This window comes from Callorhinchus milii, unplaced genomic scaffold (assembly GCF_018977255.1).
Source record: "Callorhinchus milii isolate IMCB2004 unplaced genomic scaffold, IMCB_Cmil_1.0 Scaffold9, whole genome shotgun sequence".
Lineage (NCBI taxonomy): Eukaryota > Metazoa > Chordata > Chondrichthyes > Chimaeriformes > Callorhinchidae > Callorhinchus > Callorhinchus milii.
The window spans coordinates 12,439,912-12,453,147 of record NW_024704750.1 but is presented as its reverse complement, the minus strand read 5'-3'; the positions used below and the strand labels follow the sequence as shown (position 1 = coordinate 12,453,147).

The following is a 13,236-nucleotide window of genomic DNA, read 5'->3' as shown; positions in this document are numbered from 1 at the left end:
TTCCTCAGAGGAGCAGAACCCATGCTTCAACACCTTCCTTCTTGTAAGCTACTCAAACAATTGAGTCAAGAAGCATATAAGTGCCCTCAATTATGTAATTAACCCCCATTGATAACTTTTATAGATGATTTTGTAATTTTTACATTGGCTATTACACAATTGAAGGCACTCGTTTGCATTTGCACATGGTTAACCCAACTCACAAATTTTGCACATTTATAGATTGCTGTGTCACATGAGCCAGACTGGCTCAGTGGTCGCACTCTCACCTCCGAGTCAGAAGGTTGTGCATTCAAGCCTCACTTCAGGACTTGGAATCACATTGTTCAAGCTGACACTCCGATGCAGTTCTGGGGGAGGGTGCATTGTCAGCCGTCCTTCAGATGAGACATTAAACCAAGGTTCCGTCTATCTGTTCAGGTTACAGATCCTATGGCACTATTCAAAAAAAGAAGGCAGATTCTACCAATGTACCGGCCAAAAAATGCCCCAAATAAAATACGTCATTCTGGCTGTTTGTGGGACATTGCTTTTTACAAACTGGCTGCCGCATTCGCTCACAAACCACAGTCAATCCACTTTACAGTATATTTTGTGAAGCGCTTTGAGTTGTCTCAATGACTTGATAATTCACTATCAAATACAAGGATTATAACTTTTATTATTATATATTTGCTAACTTTGGCCCCTGAAGTCACACAATGTTATCTTAATGTAGATATGTAATTCACTCATCAATTTCATTACAGAGTACTGGGTAAACAGGGTGAATGTTATGATCTGGATTACTGCTCTGGATTAACAATCAACACTTTTGATTCATATTTTGTAAATTCTGTGTCTTTTATGCAAATTATTATCTGAAATCAAACACAATAAATGTTTACATATTTTCTAATTTTTCTCCAATTGTATTTACAAACTGGAAACCAATAGTCCTTAAACTGCTGCATAGTAAATTCATTGATGCATGGCATACATAGTGCTAATAAAATTCATCAATGTCAAAGACGACAAATAAAGAGCAACACTTTCTTTGTGGTTGTCATTCAGGTCAGAAAATGCATATTTGAAAAGATAAAACGTAAAACATTTTACCTCCGTGATGTTTCTGATGCAACTGTGATGGTTTGGTTTGATCACATCTATCTTTACAAGGATACATGAAGCATAATGTTTCATTTATTTAAAATATACCAAATAGGTCTGGCAAAAAATAAGGACCTCAACTTTTCCCTTTTATAACTAAAATACTAGTGGCATTTCTTTTTTGAGTTATTTTTTCAGTAAGGTAAACATTAAATAGTATTTCAATAAATTTAGATTTTCCAGCAAGTCACTTATGATACATGAAAGATATTCTCCCTTAATCTTCTCATAACAATAATTTGACCTCTTACTTTATTGCCTGCATATTAATGGCTAATAAAAAAAGCATAATGCAAGTAGCTAATTAAGCATCCAAAGAATTAACTTTTTTTAAAAAAGTAAACATTTTTCCTCACTTTCCTTACTTCAGTTTTATCAAGTTTATCCAATGAGAACCCGAGTCTTACAGAGCAGGGAGGTACCTGGTTCAAACTTGGTCTGTAATAAGTTCACTTATCTCAGGGGAAGCATTATAGCTGGAACTATTGTTGTTATTTCAGTTTTCAATGGAGGAGCATTTTCAACCCAGATACTGGTGCCAAATTCTGAATGATATGGTCTTTCAGACAGAGTTAGACAGCAATAAACAATGGAAGGATTATTACTTTCTAGTTCATGGTCAAATACACTGAATTATCTCTTTAAAACTGGAGTTATTAGATAAGTATGTGACACTCCTTAAGATGCTCACACAAGTTTATATAGATAAGATAGCTGTGAGGACACTTTTGCAAGGTTCTATTGCACTTTGAAAGAAGGGAGGCATAGATGAATGTCAGTTTTTCTGTACAAATGTAGTAGTTTTAGATATTGAAATTGATTCTAAATCAGTATCATCAGTGCAGTTGTGCACAGGAACCAAATAGTACTGGCAATAATAGCCTTTAGCTTTATACAGTAGTTGCTGCACATGTGAAGTTTCACCAAAAGTTAACAAATCCAAAGATGCCTGTTTTATAACAGTAATTCAAATTATCAACTTAATGCTGAAACATAATTGTGATCTGACTGCAATAGTTAACCCCACCACATACTTGAACAACTCACCGGTTAAGGGTTCAAATGTATTCTTCTCAACGTCCCATTCCTACTGATAATTAGAAAATGTGTCCAAATTTCCAGAATGTGTATGTATTCCAATGCACCCCTCGCTGGTCACTATTAATAAGGTCCAAATGACTCAAAACTCTGAACTGGTCCAACTCAGCCCATAACTGAACTCATACTAGTCTCCATACCCACATCACACCAGTTTGTAACAGGCTCCCTACTGCAGAATGGATCACGTTTATGATCTTCAATCTCTTTCAAATCTCTGCGTGCCCTGGCACCTCCCTAACTCTCCAATCTGCTCAGACCCCACTCCTCAACCCATGTCCATCACTCAACTGACTCAGGCCTTCAACACATCCCTCGTGCCTGCCGTTCTACAACTTGCAGTTGGACTTTCAGCCAGTCTGGAACTCCTTGCTTCAATCCTACTTTTTGCCCGTCTTCAAATCACACCTGAAGACCTTCCTCTTCAATCACTCCTTCGGTCACCTCCCCTATCTCCCTTTCCAGCTCAGTGTCAAGCCACACTGTTGTCAAATGCTCCGAGATCCTACCTGGGTGAAGGGCTCAATATAAATGCAACTTATCGTTGTTTGCAACTTATCTCACCAGTGTTGGTGAGATAACTAGGGATCGAATATCACGTGTACTTGCCAGGATTGTCCTTTCCAGGTGTTGGGTGGCTCCAGATAAATTCCCAAGTCATTTTTGGTCAGCTCAATACAAACTGGATGGAGTAACTCAACAATGCACCCAATTCTTCCTCATAATATTTGCCACCAGAGCGCCAAGCATCTTAGGAGATGGAATCTTATGCTGCACTAAATGTTTATTTTAGTACTGAACATTGAGGTGATCAACAGAACTATTCAACAGGAACTATTTCTTCCTCTCCCCGGAAAATTACTTTCACCTTTAAGGAGAGGCCCCAAATCTATTTGATGTTAATAAAAATGTACACTCTTTGGATCCACTTTGAGTTCAGTGGGCCTAATCTTTCTTCCATTCATTCAATAAATTTTCTTTCCGATTACTGCAGAGGAAATTGCTCAAGGTCACAGGAAAAGAATCAGTGCAAACCTAGAGAACATACAAGCAAAGCATCAATGCAAGAAAAAACAGGTGGAGCATTATTATAATGGGTTACTGAATTAGGACAGAACATTGCAAGTTCATTATTAGTCCTAGAGATAAAGCACTGATCTCCAGACTCCCTGCTTTTTCTTCAAGTTTAGTATACCACAGTGTTGCGTTGATTTTTGTTCCCTTACCTTTTTACTCCATCCATTTCATATTTTACTAAGGGCATCAAGGACTGTAAAAACTACAAGATCCTGAAGTTCATCAAAACCTTTAACACAGCCATGCATTTAAAAAAAATCCCTTTTCATTAATGTAAACATTTTGTCAATTTTAAAGGTTACATTAACATTACACAACAATATTGTACCTCTATTTGTATTTGAAAACATTATGATTATATCCTGTCTGCACAATAGTTAATATGAATACTGAAATAGGAGAAACATGTCGAGGTCACATCTCGTTTCCCTAAAAATACCACATTTAAAAACATATTTCTCAGTATTTGTGAACACTATAGAAATAATGACCTATGGTTACATTCCTCCATTATTATACATAAAAAATAATTCTTAATTTTGATTCAGCATCTGTAACATCAAAACATCTGTGTTTTGCAGGTAATTGCTGTTAAGTGTAATGACTGTATTTGGAGCACCTCAAGGTCACAAACAGTAATTGATACAGTTGACCACACTATCCTCCTCCACTGCCTCACTCTCACCTCAACTTTCATGGTTCTGTCCTTGAATAGTTCAGATCCTACCTCTCACACCGTCTCCACTTTGTCACGAACAATTTCTCCTCCGGCCCCCACACTGTCTTGTGCAGTGTTCCTCAGGGCTCTGTCCTTGATCCTCTCTTCTTCAACTTGTACATGTTCCCTCTTGGTCATATCATCCACAGACATGGGGTCAACTTCCACATGTATGCGGATGACACCCAACTATCTCTCTGCCTCCACCCTCGACGCTAGGATCACTGCTGCCCTGACAGAATGTCTGTCAGACATCAAGTCCTGGATGAGAACTAACTTTCTACAGTTGAATGTCAACAAGACCAAGACTCTCCTGATTGGCTCCCGTCAGCACTTCTACCTCAGGCACTGGCAGCATCACCATCCATGGACTCACACTCCACCTCACCAAGCCAGTCAGGAACCTGGGCATCTTGTTTGACCCTCAACTATCCTTTCTCCCCCACATCCATGCCATGACTCACTCTGCATTCTGTCAACTCCGCAACATCACAGGCTCTGCCACTTCATCACCCCCTCAAGCTGCCGAAATCCTCATTCATCACATCTAGGCTCGACTATGCCAACTCCCTGCTTGTTAGCCTTCCCATCTCTTCCCTCCACAAGCTGCAGATCATCCAGAACTCTGAACTCTCCTGCACCAGGCTCCCTCCTACCCTCCCTTATCCCAACACCCCACCTACCCAAGCTCAGGTCCAAATCCCTGACTGTCCAGTGCCTTGGGACATCCACCTGACATGAAAGGCACTATACAAATGTAATTTTGTATTGTCATTTTTGTATACTCATGATATACATGACCAAATGTTCTGGACATTGTCTGAAGGATAAAGTGCCATGGGAATTGCAAAATCCACCTGAACAGGTGCATAGGCCCTCAATTTAACATCTGAACCAAAGAACACCATCTCTGATGATGTTACATCCTCCCAGTATTTCATTAGAATGTTATCCTGGTCTATGATGTCAAGTGCCTGAAAGCTTGAAGGTGCCACTTTCTGAACTCAAGCCTTGATGTAAAACCCACAACCTAATGACCCAGGGGCAAGAGTGCCACCAACTTAGCCAAGCTGACACTTAGCTCTATCAAAATAATTTGTACGCTTATACAAGCACACAGTCATGGACTGGTAAGTATTGATTCATTTCAGCAATTTTCCCATGTGATAAAATTCCAATCTCAGACATGCCACTGACAGGAGGTACTCAGATAAGTCCCAAAGGGACAAAGCCAGAAAACCATGACATTCCAAGCTGAACTCATCCACCTCCCAGCTGGATCACAAGTAGCTTATGTACAGGTCATGGAAGAAAGTACCTACATGCCCTCACATCTTTGAATAGCAAAGGAAGCCCCAAATAAGTAATTTAAAATGAGTGTAGAGAACAAAGATTTTATTGCAGATAGTGAACTCATTCTACAATTATCATGGTACAAAATGGCACATCTTAAGTGGTACATGTACAGAATGAAGTCCAATCAAACTTCAAGAGTACTGATCAAACTGAAGTAAAATTGATAGATAGGAATATCTAACCCGTTGAAATACAATAAATTATGGTTAAATATGAACAAAATTTTATTTTTTGGTTAGCCTGATGTCTTGACATAGGCAACCCATCACCATGCTCAAGAGTATCCAAACCAAACAGAGTTCTACGCACCCCAACTATACATGGACAATTTTCCAGAGAGATTTATTAGAATGGAATGTGCATTCTCTCCATGGAGGAATGCATACTGCTTGTCCAATTTCTGGAATGTATTAGGTACAGGTTGGCAAGAGCCAAGGCTTGGGGACCAAAGACCGTACGCTGAGGAAGTGCTGGATTCTAACCAGCTAAAACTGCATTGTATGCCATTGAAAGCACTGTCTGGGAAGCTTTCCTGCCACTTGTTCAGCTAGGACCACCCTAACCATTAGGGTTTTGGCTTGCAGTGTAAACAGGAGATAAGTGGCAAAGGTCCCTGCCACCAGTGACTGGTCTGCCTTTCCAAGACCTTTCCAAGGCTGGCTGTCATCACCAATGACCTGGAGTACTGTGGACCCACCTGGCTCAGGAACTGGATTACCAAAACCACCATAGAGGGTTGGCTCGATTCTGACAATGTGTTGCCAAATATGCCAGTTAAGCTCCAAGGAAACCATGCTTGCCTCTCATTCACACAGAGAATAGCACAGTTTGGGGTTCAGCAATGCTAACTCCAATATGAAACAACCCAACAGCAACAGTTATCAACTTGAGGACGAGGGCACTGAAACTTTAGAGGAGTTGTGGTTTGAGAAATTCTGGTGTACAGGTATTCACCCAAAAACAAAAGTGACAAACAAGCAATGCACAATTCTTTCAATATCTCCAGCTTCTCTTTGGAACAGAAGAGAAAGGGCAGATCCTAGGTTGATCAGAAAGTGCAGCTCGCTTGGAGTCACATCAGTCAAAGATGCACCACTTTTTTTTCTGCCAAGGATTTTAAGATCATTTGTAAACAAGTTTAGTACAGTATCAGTGCTCTTTGATGTAAAGCACAAAACAGATACCCACTTTAAGAAATGACTTTTTTTTAAAAAATGAACTAAAGTTTAATTTTTAAAAAAAGTCTATTTTGCAAAAAAACAAACATTTAGGATAAACTATGAGATGCCATGAAAAATGTCTGCAATTTAGCCATGTGACAGATGCAGTCCTGGTACACCTTTTTTTAAAAAAAACTACAAATACTTTTAAGGAACTTGCAAAATCAATGAACAATTGGGATGTTTTGAGTATCTCAAGCATTCAATCTAAGACATTTGTCAGAAAACAATTTGATCAAATCACTGTCAATTTTCATGGTAAACAAGAAACATTCTGCATTCAAAACAAAAACATTCATCTAAAGCATCACAATTTACTTTTAGTTATTTAATTTCAAAACAACAAGAAAAAAGAACACTCACAAGAAAATGTGAAGTATTTTATACTTCAAAACTTGGTAATTGCACATTCTCGGTGGACATCATGAACAATTATTAAACAGAATGCATACTTGTAAGACAAATACAATGACCTTCCTAGCCAGGTGAGTCAAGTTCGAGAATATCCAAAATTAAGTTACAAATGCTGAAAAAGTAAAGAATGAAAACATATTCACTTTGTCCTTTTTACATATGAGCACTAAACCACAATTCAAATAAAATCTACGGCTACTAACAGCTCCGTGATCCCAGTCAAGCCCCATTTCATTTTGAATAATTACTTCTTCCCTGCCTGATGAGCAAAATCATTCACACCAGCTTTCAAAATGACAGCATCACTGCAAAGAAAGAAGAACCTATTAAGAAGCATCAAATTAAATATATCTTCCTACAACTTCTATCAGAAATTCTGACCAAGTGTTATTTAGTTCCACTCTCAAGTGGAGCAGAATAACAAATCACACACTTTGATTTACCCTCTCAGAATGCCAAATGGAGACAGGTGATAAAGAAAGCACTTATGCACAAGCTATGAAGTTTCTCCTCTAAATTAATTCCATCTTGAAGATTCTGATCTCTGATAAATTTCCAGAATGGCATGAAAATATACTCCTCTGCTCAGCCAGGAAGATTACTAATGCTGCCTTACCATGAATGCACTTACTATAATACTACTTCAGCAGAAGAAAAAGGCACACTTGGAATAAGCTTCACTGTCATACTGGAGCTTTTTCAAATCTAAATTGAACATTAAATACCAAATATATACAATTGACCGCAACTTTTTTAACAAATTGAGTTTGATGTTTTCTTAATAAATAGTAAGATGTCACTAAATCATAATATTTTATGCCATATTCATTTCATTCTTTTCTGATTCTTCACTTAATTTGGGGTAAATAAAAGCTTTCTTGTGAACTTATCTTTACACTATTTGGTAATCATTTTGGGTTGGACCACAATAAAATATAATTAAGCTGTATCTTACTTGTTAAAATATAGTTATTCATGTTTTGTCATAGTATGACAACCCTATTTCAGGCTACATTAATATTCCTCAAATTCCATTATTAAAAGTATATACACACACCAATGTAAAACGTAAACCTTTATGAAACTGGCATATTTCACTGCTGTGATGCTGATAACTGTTTTAAGCAAATCCTCCAATAACCATACATTTCATACCTTGGCATGACTGAGGCTTGGTAGCAGAATGAAGGTCCTCTGAATAAAGCAGAAAAAATTAACAGAAAAACTTTTGAGTTCTTCAGAAGGGCTACCGCTAGTACAATGTATGACACATACTTTTTAAAAATGTGAAGATTAACCCACATACACTGCCCTCCTCTTGAAATTTATGACATGGCTGATTTTGTTCAGCAACAATGACCATTATGCCCAAATAAAATAGCTCTGTTGCAGACTGCACACAGCTAATGGAAGAAATTGAAGCATATAATTTAGCGTTTCATCTGAATCAAAATTGCGTTTGTTTTAATGTCAAGGCCCAGTTTTTATATTTTATGCACCACAAGACCAATATTTAGTTTATGTTAACTTCAATGTTTAAACTTTACCTGCACCAAGCAAAGCATTGGAGAGCAGAAATCTTTTAGAAAGTTTAATCCTATTTAAATTATTGATGCTTAATAACTTAATACTGTATATTTATGTAGGTTTATCAATGTTATTTGAGGTTTTCCTTTTACATGCATCGGTTTAGTTCATTTTTAGTCCGCAACTATTTTATGCAAATTTGTAAACCTAACCTCAGACTATCTTATTACAATCGCAGGCTGCTGTCAAGGAAAGCTTCTCTCCAGCTCGGCCTAGTATACACCGAACAGTAGAGCAATGGTGGCCTCTCCAATTAGTGTCATAGGCCCTGTTTCTGCAATGCAATGAAAAGGAATACTTAGAAAATCAAAGAATGGACATGCATTCTTCTGCAAATGAAGGTGGGACAGGTAAAGCTATGAATGAAAAATGTGACTGTTCGCAACGGCGGGTCCTGACAGGGACGAGCGGGCGAATGGCCGTCTATTTACCCGGCTCCTGGCAGGGGGGGGGGGGGGGGAGAGAGAGAGAGAGGAAGAAAGGGGTTGCGGCGGCACTCGGTAGCTGGCAGGTCAAGCCAAACTCCGAACAAAGTACCATGGCAACACACGAATATGCAGAATCACATCCCAAAACAGCTGTCGTTACCGTTCACGTCTTGAAGGGTCGTGCTGGAAGCCTTGCTTGGTGGGCGCCATTTTTCTCGTCAGCCGTTACTTTGCTTTTTTTTTTGTTTGGTTTTTTTTGTGTGGTTTTTTCTCTTCTCCCGCCTCCCCCCCCCCCACCACCACCACCACCACCTCCCTCCCCACTAAGATGGGGCCCGGCGGTGCTGCGGAACGGCTCGAGTACTATTTGAGGAAAGCCATTGCGGAGTTACGGTTAAGTCCAGTCTAACTGTCTGGCCCCGGAATTACCAGCCATCAGAGAGGAGGAGAAGTGAGGAGCGCGGTGTAGAGAGCACGAGTCGGGGCCGAGCAGCATGCCAAGAAAAGTAAAGAGAGACTTGGCTGCACCTCAGATAATCCGAGAAACATAGCACGGTACTACAGCTGCGAGTGCGAGCCGGCAAACAGCGACCAACACCATCGTACCACTGCACACTTTCGCGGAGAGCCTTCGATTCCCTTTGCCGGAGAAAGTCTTAGTAGATTTTCAGCGCTGATGTTCCGCTCGCTGTGTGTGTGTGTGTGTGTGCTCTCTCTCTCTCTCTCTCTCGCCGCTCGCTCCCTCCCTCTCTCTCTCTCTCCCTCTCTCTTTCCAGGGACACATTGCTGTAACTGGTGCAACTACGCCACTCAGTTGTTATTTCATTCACTTTATGAGGAATAGCTGAGTTCTGCTATAATACAGTCACATTACTGATGGCATCTGAGCAACCGGGTTTTAAAGGCTTCGATTTTATTGTGCAACGTTAAGAGATACGTGGACATTCAAAACACTAATGATCTTATTTAGGAAAAAAAATGCTATGTGATCTTGATGAATGTAAGCCCTATTCCGTTTGTAAATGTCACCTAAGCCTCCTGGCATATGTCCCAGTGATTATTGTAGGGTTTCCTTAAAAACATACTTCCTGGCAAAATGATTATTATTATTAAAACCTAGATTTCCTTTTGTCAATGATTTACTAAAGCATCCGCAAGCCAGATACCACAGGATGAATGGTGTCCTGCGGATCACAGTAGGAATGACATGTTTTATAAAATATTTATCTAGAGATGTTCCATGTTTTGTAACTTCCTTTGAATGTTTTGGCAAAATATTCTGCAAGCAATCAACATCAATAAATCTGAAGCGTGTTTCAATATAAGTGTCATCTAAATGTTACCGTCACTCGCGCAAAACGAGGACGTTTCATTTTGATTTAAAGTGTGACAGGTACTTTAAAGTGCAGTTTTCTAATCACGTGCGATTATACAAAATGCAGCAATCTAATTAAAACTGTCATCATCGCTACAAAACCATAGATGGGCATTTGGCGATGACCAAAAATAAATTGCAGGAACAGATTACTAAAATGCATTACAAATCCTTGGCTATGAAGTAACAGGTTATTCAGCTGATATCTGGTCCGAGAGTTGGAAAATTGCTACAGGACTTTTTTTTTTGGAAAAAAAGTACACAAGAATAGTCTTAAATGTTGTGTATTTCTGTTTTGATTAAAAAACGGAACGGTTTTTAAATGCATTTAAGAAACACAGCACCTTGACCCAATTTTGAGAAGTGTCGTAACTTACTTGGGTTGGTATGGTACTCATTACAACACTAAGTTGCGATACGGTATTTGTTCCAGCACAAGAGCCTCACATTTTGCTGAGCAAAAATCAATGCTTGAACAATGAAAGTTAAGATTATGTGTCAATGACACGCACTAATATTCATTTTGGTAACTTTCTATTCGTTTAAACAATCGAGTACTATGTGATGAGATATCATGTTTGCGTTAGTTACAAATCACAATAATCTAGCGCCATAAAATGCGAAAAAAATCCATTCACATTGTGATTGTTTCCTATGTGTTACCGAAATGGCAGTCAAGCCTATTTAGAGCCCTTACTCCTCCTAAAAGTACTATGGTGTGGGATTCTTGGTTATAATTATTCTACTCTACAATTTGCTGGTTAAAAAAGAATTACAGTGCAGATACTTTTTTTTTGTTCGAATGGTCTTGTGATTACATAACATTGTTGTTCCTGTCGCTCTTACCATTTGTTCCTGTTTTCAAACAAGAAATACGTAAATTGTTAAAAACCTAGATGTAGTTATTCATGACTTTGTTGACGATGTCGCCGCTGTTGCTTGCACAGCTAAGTGCTAATTACCATTCTCAAAAATTTTCAAAAATATTGAATAGTTTCGAATTATAAAAGTATATTGAATACCTTTAATCCACAAATTGCGGGAATGTCTAAGATCATCTCACTTATGAGTTTAGAAAAACTTATTAGCCTTCAAATTCCACTATCCTAGTTATACATTGCATATTTTGAGACCGCTATCTACATAGTTTTATTGTTTACATCTTTCTGATTGTTTATATTTTATTTCAGTACATCAGTTGGGTGACATGTTTGTCCCGCGGTTGGTTTACGAAACTGACTAATTTGTTTATGTTATTTTAAGAATAACATTTCTTTTGTACATTACAAAGTAAATAAACAGCTACGTTTCCAAATAACCTGTTTGAAGAAAGGAAACATTTAGCTCAATCCTTCCTAGTAAAGAGATTTAAAGTAGCACCGTTTCAGAGCAATCACCTTTCACCCCCCACCCCAGGAAAATAGCAATAGTGCAAGAATGATTTTGGTGTATCCCATGCAGATAAATAACGTTGATCTTTAGATTTGAAATTGGCAGATACAAGGGATACTGCTATTAGCAAGCACAGTTGCCGTAGAAATAAACAGTCAACGATAGTTTCATCAAGGTTTCTGGCTATTTTTTAAAAAAACTAATGGGTCACACGGAGCGGATAAAATTATTTTGGTTATAAGAACTGGGCCTCGAGTTCAGGAGCGTTTCGTTTAGCGCATCTGCCTACATGGTTGCTTCTCGTCTTCCATTCCTGCACTCAGGTATATTTACAGCTTCCCCTCCCCCCCTATTAATAGGAGACTTTTTTTTGTCAAATATTTAATGTTTGCAGAAGGCACCGCGTTTCTTCCCAAACTGCTGAGACGAGCTGCAAAACGTTCAACGCGTTTCTGCCACATGTTGGTTGTAATATTTCAACATTAACTTTCGTGCATTGCTTATCATAGGTAACATGTGGCAATCGGTCCCAATTTAACCCAAACCCCATCGCGATCCGCAAATGAATCTTAAAAAAAAACATTTTATTTTTAAAAAAATGGTTTGGAAAACCAGATGTCAAACAGTCCTATAAATATTGAGGAGGGGTGGGGGAGGGAATTAAGAAAACCCGTGTTGAGTGCATGCAATCTGAGGAATTTACCAAGTGCGGCGAGAATATGACAGAATATTCGAGCCGGAGACCCTTACCGTTGTTGGTAAGATGTGAGCCCCACGTTTTGGGGCGTCCCATTAGCAGCTGCGGCGGCGGGTCTCCCCACTCCAGGTGCAGCAGTAACCGCGGCGCCTCCCCCACCAGTTGCTGCCGTTACTTGCACACTGAAATCCGGGAAAATCCTGATCATCCCCGCGCTCGGGTCTCCAACGGCCAGCTCCACGGTTGCGTCTCAGTGAACTGCAGTTTCCTCTTGAGTAGCAAGTTGAACTTCAATCCCATTAGTGATAACTTCCACTCCGTGAGGGTGGGCTGCCCTTTATTTTTGTTTTTTTTTGAATATATAATATATATATATACACACACACACACAGAGAGAGAGAGAGAGAGAGGGGGAGAGAGCGAGAGAGAGAAGAGAGATGTCTATTCGGCAACTGCGACGCACGCAGCTTTTAAACGGTGGAAAACGACACGCCGATCCGGTGAAACAGGGGGAAGGGGAAGAGGATTGGAAGACGGTTATCAAACTTGCTGCAATTTGGCCGGAGAAAGTGAAGCCCCAACTTACCCTGGGACTGGAAGCTGACGAGCTCGCTATCGCTCGCTGCCGGTTCGTTGACGCTTAATAGCAATTCTGGCGCCCGGCGCTTTGGCGGCCAATCGCGACGCCCCGCTCCCCCGCCTCGCGCTTCGCTCGCTCTCTGTCT

General features: G+C 39.6%; 1 protein-coding gene across 3 annotated transcripts in view; it reads right to left on the bottom strand.

The window, feature by feature from the left end:
* LOC103178557 (neuronal PAS domain-containing protein 3) overlaps positions 1–12,897 on the bottom strand; it is a 328,481-nt gene extending 315,584 nt beyond the window's left edge. The window contains exons 1-3 of one of the 3 annotated variants that reach the window (XR_487864.2): positions 9,654–9,782; positions 8,188–8,226; positions 6,620–7,337 (exon numbers count right to left, since the gene is read on the bottom strand). Coding sequence is in view for 1 of the 3 variants with exons in the window: in XM_007893378.2 (XP_007891569.1) it covers positions 8,188–8,226; positions 12,565–12,719 (194 nt within the window). In the remaining 2 variants the exon portion in view is untranslated. Of the gene's footprint in view, positions 1–6,619; positions 7,338–8,187; positions 8,227–9,207; positions 9,233–9,653; positions 9,783–12,564 lie in introns of those variants that run through there. The other 2 variants (XR_006085292.1, XM_007893378.2) reach the window with 2 other exon arrangements.
* Positions 12,898–13,236: the final 339 nt, after the last annotated feature.